At 41.8% G+C, this 6,455-nt stretch overlaps 2 protein-coding genes across 2 annotated transcripts in view; one reads left to right on the forward strand and one right to left on the reverse strand.

Moving 5' to 3' along the window:
• The first annotated feature begins 655 nt into the window (after window positions 1–655).
• On the forward strand, window positions 656–6,021 carry LOC118740794 (putative gustatory receptor 28a). The gene is made up of 4 exons (XM_036472484.1): window positions 656–976; window positions 1,063–1,365; window positions 5,092–5,715; window positions 5,792–6,021. Exons 1-4 carry the CDS (start codon window positions 656–658, stop codon window positions 5,900–5,902), a joined length of 1,359 nt encoding a protein of 452 aa, XP_036328377.1. The 3' UTR covers window positions 5,903–6,021.
• Window positions 6,022–6,054: 33 nt separating this feature from the next.
• LOC118741926 overlaps window positions 6,055–6,455 on the reverse strand; it is an 11,163-nt gene continuing 10,762 nt past the window's right edge. The window contains exon 3 of the mRNA XM_036473899.1: window positions 6,055–6,058. Within this exon, the coding sequence (XP_036329792.1) occupies window positions 6,055–6,058 (4 nt within the window). The remainder of the gene's footprint in view (window positions 6,059–6,455) is intronic.

The following is a 6,455-nucleotide window of genomic DNA, read 5'->3' on the forward strand; positions in this document are numbered from 1 at the left end:
GATTCTCCCATAAATATATTTACCGGACCCCGACTCCAGATGCTGCGCCCATCCCAGTCCTCACTCGCTGCAATGTGGGCGTTGAAAGATCTCTTCGGAACCACATGCGGCATGCAGTAGTCTGTTCGGGTCGGTAGGAACTCCAAGCTTTTTAGAATACTGGTGTGGCCATAGCTCGAGGCGAACTTAAAGTCCACACCACTTAGCCTTACTGCGCCACGCGCAGTGGCAGCTCTGCCTGCTAAATCTATGGGCACACCATTTAACACAGCAAAAATAAAAGTTTCAATACCGAGGATAAAAAGCGGGCGCTATTCGGGTGGCCAGCACTGTATATATTTATAAACTATTTACACAATGTCCGATACGTAAGTAGTACGGAGGCATTGTTAGTCGTAACACATAACAAGGAAGAAATAATTTTTACCGCATTATGAAATTCCGTGGCAGTAATCAACAAGTGCGCGTCGCTGGCGGACGTTTACTAAGCGTTTATTAATTTTTGTTAGTACTTCCGGTTGACTTTGACCTACAAATTAAATAGCGGTTATTTGATACAGCAAAAAGGATACGAATCACAACACTTTCATACCTACATTCTTACGCATATTAATTACATTTATATTTTCAATTAAAAGCAGTGCTCACGCAGAAAATGGCATGGCAGTTTTTGAAACGTCTAACGCAATCGGATAGCATTTTACAATCCCTCCGCCCTTTGGCCTATATATCCTTGATTGGATTGGCACCATTTCGTATGAGCGCCAACAAAGAAGTGCGCACTTCCGTTTGCTCATTCGCCGCGGGCATTGTGCATTTTTGCTTTTTTGTTTTATGTTTCTTCCTTTCACGACACGAAGGTGACTCCATCATTAGCTACTTCTTTCAGACCAGCATAACGCGATTGGGCGATGCGACGCTCTCGCTAAGTGGCATAATTGCAATGGTTACAATATTCAGTTCGATTTTCTTTAAGGTAAGTGATCTGAGCGTAAAAAGCGTTTAATTAATTAGCTATTTTTGTAACTGTATATCCATTTATTCTCGTTTACTTACTAACAGCGCAACCTGCTGCTGAATATCATACAAAATTGCCTGGTGGTGGATGATATATTTTTACGTTTGGGCCTAAAACTCGACTATCGCAAAATACTGTTATATTCATTTGTGACTTCGATGGGTTTATTACTATTCAATGCTGTCTATTTGTTGGTCAGCTATATGCTTTTGCGTTCAGCAGAAATTTGGCCATCATTTGTGGTGTTTACAACATTCGCCTTGCCGCACTTGAACATCAGCATTATGGTTTTCAAATTTCTATGTACCACACATTTGACACGGACACGATTTCGCATGATGAATGAGGTAACTGAAAGTTAAAAAGCTATTTGTAAAAATATGTAAACAATAAGCAGAAGTGCTGCAATAGAAATAACAATGATACTTATGTAGATAGAAAGCTTGATATTCGGTTGAGGCATGCTCGTTACAACGCCTTGGTCATCCCTAGCTCTTTTAGGAAATCCAGTACGTTGTTTGGTGACATCGAGTGTTTGTGATTCGGTTGCGGGGTCCCTAAACCCGGTACTTCTCTCGTCTTCGCGCCACAGCATAACATTCGAGGAATATGTGATCAAAAGTTTCAGCTATCCTGTTACAGAAGCGGTATGAATCTATAGGACAGGGTCCGAATTTGTATAGGGGACTTTTTAATCTTGTTCTTTGATAGATTAGTGGGCTTGTCATAACTTTTCCTCCCAATAGCTTATTTTCCTGCCGCTTCCCAGTGCAGTTCTCTACTTGTTTTTTCTTCCATCCTCTGCTCTTCTCTGATGGTGTGTAGTCCTATTGCAAAGAAGGACTTGAGACCGATTGGTGTTGTTATTGCCACCTTCATAGCAAACCTATCTGCCACTTAATTTGCTTTTATGCCTTTGTGGCCCGGGATCCAGCGAAGGAAGACACTGTTGTTTGCTGCTAAGGCTTTTAGTCTCTCTATGCACTCGAGAACTAATGCAGACATGATTTCATGAGAATGAGGGGCGCTGAGTGCGGCTGGCCTATCGCTTAATGTTAGGATGTTGTCGTTGCGATATTTTCGCTGAAGATTAATCACTTCACGCAGATTGATGGCGTAAACCTGCACTTGGTAGTCTGCCATGGAAACTGCGATCTTAAATCCTGGACCAAAAATGCCGACTCCAACGCCCCCGCCTTAAACCGTCTGTATACCAAATTAGAGGTTACAGTTGAATGTATATATTCTTGATTTTTGTATCGTTCCAGCTTGCCTTATTCCCTAGCTCTATTTGAAAGTTCCTTTCGAAGCTAAAAACTCGATTGATATCATCCCGCGAGAACTTGATGAGCCCTGAGAGACTCCATATACCGAAATAATACCACTTTCTCTCTCCGAGATGATACCAACATTGTCGCTTGGCTGCCTGCTCTATGCCAGTATGCAGCGGCTTAAGCTTGAACTTCAGAATAACCTCCATTGCTGCCCTAGGGTAGGTGGACATTATGCCTGTGATACACACCTATTCATGACGTAATTTCGTGAATAAGCGTCTCCCAGTCACTAGGTTGACGCTCGCGCCCCAGGCCACCGTTTCGCAGGTTATCATTGGTTTGTAAAGCCTATTAAAAATCCATCTGATTAACCTAGAACAGCAGCCCCAAGATTTTCCCGCAAGTCGTATGCATACCATTAGTTCTCTTGTGGCTCTGGATGTCGTCATGTTGACGTGCTGAGAATTTTCGTGTTGAGTGTAATGCCAAAATATCCCACGTCAACTGTGACGTGTTGACAGTAGATACTTCATTTCATCCTAAACCAGGCCCGCGCGCTTTACTTCTCTATATAAGTTAGATTTGGTTAAGCAGGTGCATAGAAATGACTTGTACTTCCACTCGGAAGCCAAATTGTCCACCTCCTTCTAACCGAAGTTATTCCATATTGTCAGTATAATATCTGTTAAACCAATTGCTATCCCGGACGAAGCTGTGGAGCTCCGATATGCTTGAGACACCTTATATATGGTGAATCGATTCCTATTCTTCTTCATCCGACAACTTCTGCTGAGAGAACTTGTTGGTATACGCCATCGATGGAGCATTGGTGCTATAGTACAGTACCCTGTGATTACTCCGGAAAGAGCCCATACTTCAGATTTGTTTAGCATCAACAATTCTTCACTACGGCGGCCGCTGTGGCTGATAGGTTAGAGGTACATACCATTCCGTAGGGCATTACTATTATTATTACGACTCTTGTTAAATCTCGGCCAGAAGCATCTTTAGATCTCACAGTCGTCACGATTGGTTGATAGGGCATTAGCTAGGACTTACCCTCCTTATTAAATAAGAAATCGCTTTGCCCATTTTTATTTCCGAGGCGCTTGTAGCCATCTCAACGGCTATTTCGTTAATTTTGAGATTGTCATATCCAGGAACCCAGCAGAGAGAGGTTTTGACATGACTCAGTGAACCCAGCGAAGATCTCCGCCTGAAAGATACTGCAGTAATTAGGCAGGCACTATTATTGCCTTAGTTCCTTTTTCCATCCTCGAGCCATCGGTTTGGATGGAAATATCATCATTTAGCGACAGTAGACCGCTTTACTCAACTTTCCTTGAGGGAAGTGTCGGCTTTGTGTTGGCATTGATTCCATAAGCCATCTGCCATCCCAATCCTGCTCACGACAGCTTCTTTTGGCTTAATTGTCCTAACTCCATATACCACCGGATCACCTTTGGCTTGGTCTGTGGCCTAGCTACAGGAGAGGATAGGTCATATGTCTCAGTATCCTTGTCAGATAGTTAACTAATAGCAATACTAATAGATTGGTGATGTTGTCACACAAAGGGGAAGGACCTACATTTTTACGTCGACCGCTATTAGAAAAAAACGTTTTTTGTAATGGGTCGGAGAAGACTTTCCCAATCCTGACAGAGCTGATGATGTATAATAACCTTATTTTACAAAGGCGCATTAATGTTGTTTTTTCTTGGATATTTATCCTCGGTATCAGTTCGAGAACCATCAGGTCTTGGCAAGTAGCCTATTTCTGAGCCTTCCTCCTAATGAATTAGACTTCATCCCATTACATCGCTCTTTCCCAATCCCAGTAAGTAGTAATCCAGATGCAGTGGTCTGGTTGAAGGTTTTCGTGACGACACTTATTCCACTTCTAAAAAAATTTGGACTTTTTTCTGAAGGCCAGCACCTCAATTTGGGTTTGTTCATAGTTCTTATGATTCATCTCCTCTTTCTTATTTAACTCTCGATAACCATCTAGCATAGCATGCTTTGCTTGTGGTCGCAGCTTGGCCTCAAAAGCACAGCCTTTTTTCTCTGCGAGGGCTTGACATTTTACGTCGGAAACTAGAGTGGCTCACTTTTGGCGGTGTGTTAAATAGTGCTCTCCTAGAGCCAGAGTGAGACCGGAGTGGATAATCTTTTGGACGTATATTACGGCGTGCTCTGCGTCTATCACACTCTGATCGATTTCGCTTTTCGATCCGGTAACAACGTTGTATCCTGATGAATATTCTGTTGACAGAACGTATTGCTTCCCACTACTATGTTTTGGTTTACGGTGAAGTCGATCGGGCTGAATCCGTTAGCGCAGGTATCGTCAAGTGATCTAAATTCTCCGACAATTCTACCAAAGATACCTCCTTTGCGCATCCTAGACTTAAAGTCAAAAATAACGATTTTTATGTCGTTGCGTGGTGTGGATGCAAATAAGCGATATGTTGATGTGGATATACTCGATTCCCAAAGTTAACGGCAGTACTCGACAACGCAGTATTTCTCTTTTATAGCAGATAGGTCTATCTTTCCGTCTAATCCGTCCAATCTAATCCGTCGGCTGAACAGACGTGATGCCAGGTTACACACTGGCTGACTATCAAATCTCGCTCTTGAGCTGCTGACGTTGTCCAATGAGGGCGAGCGTGAACGCAACAGTATGAATTAATTATAGTCGAGCAACTGTTGCAGAATACCCAGATTCTTCAAATTACTACATCGCACTTCATTTGCCTAATATTAAGTATATTCCTCCAATTTTAATTCCCTTCACAGGTCCTGCAAGACATACTCGACTCGCATATCGAGGAACGTGATGCCATCGAGCTCTCGCCCATGCATTCAGTGATACGTATAGTACGCCGCCATAGCATACCACGACGACATGTAGCAGCTGTTATTCAACCAACCATCACACCACGTCCACGCTATAGCGTAACTTCGATTGTGCGTGAAAATCCTGAAACAGCGCTGAAGCAAGTGAGCCATGTACACAATTTACTCTGCGACATTTGCTGTACCATCGAGGATTATTTCAATTATCCAATGCTCGCCATTATCGCTATATCCTTCCTGTTCATTCTATTTGACGATTTCTATATATTGGAAGCAATTATAATACCAAGTCGTGTTGATAAATTTGAAGCAGATGAGTTTTTCGCATTCTTCTTTACGCAAATGGTATGGTATGTGGTGATAATACTTCTGATCGTCGAGGGCAGTAGCAAAACTATTAGGGAAAGCAATAGAACTGCAGCTATTGTACATAAAATATTGAATATTTCTGATGACTCGGCGGTGCAAGATCGCCTTTTGCGCTTTTCACTGCAACTGTCACATCGACGTGTGGCATTCACCGCAGCTGGGCTTTTCAATTTGGACCGCACTTTGATATTTACGGTGAGAAGTGCTGACGTTTGTTAAGGAAGTAAGGTGGAATTTAATTTGGTACTTACATATTTTCTCTTAACTTTAGATTTGTGGTGCCGCCACTTGCTATCTCATTATTTTGATACAATTTCGCTCCACGCCGTCCCACTGGGAACGAACAAACGCCTCATCTGCAGCCGTTCCAGCTTCAGGATGAACAGATGTGCCTTAAGGATGGAAAAATATCTATTTCAACCTAAAATGTCTCAAATAAGTGTCACTCATGCAAACTAATTATTATAATAATCTTGCAAAATAAATACGTACAAAAGGTTTTATATTGCTTTTCATTAATGTAACAGAATGTATTTACCTTTCAATTACAAGTAACAACATTACAATTATCTCAAGAGTTGTGAACAATACTGCTGACAGTCCTTGTTCAGATATTAGGCCAGGTCGTTGTTCTATCATCATAAAAACATTCCCACAAAGTTTTGAGGAATGTTCTTGTAGTGGGTGTGCTTGGCCAGAGGTACATACATATGTACATACATAAATCCGAGCCAGACCGCTTTCGACGCAAAATGCGTTTTTATTATAGAACATTACCCGCCCGACGTTTCAATGAAATTTTTCAATACATATTACATCCACGCTATAATTAAATCTTAAAGTGTGTCGGGCACAGTATAGACAGTAACCAACCTTCTTGGGTTGTTGTTTAAGCATTTGACAAATCGTGATTTTATTAAAAGAAAATTATAAAT

This window comes from Rhagoletis pomonella, unplaced genomic scaffold (genome assembly GCF_013731165.1).
Source record: "Rhagoletis pomonella isolate Grant_MI unplaced genomic scaffold, Rhpom_1.0 Rhpom_scaffold_00006, whole genome shotgun sequence".
In the NCBI taxonomy this organism is placed as follows: Eukaryota; Metazoa; Arthropoda; class Insecta; order Diptera; family Tephritidae; genus Rhagoletis; species Rhagoletis pomonella.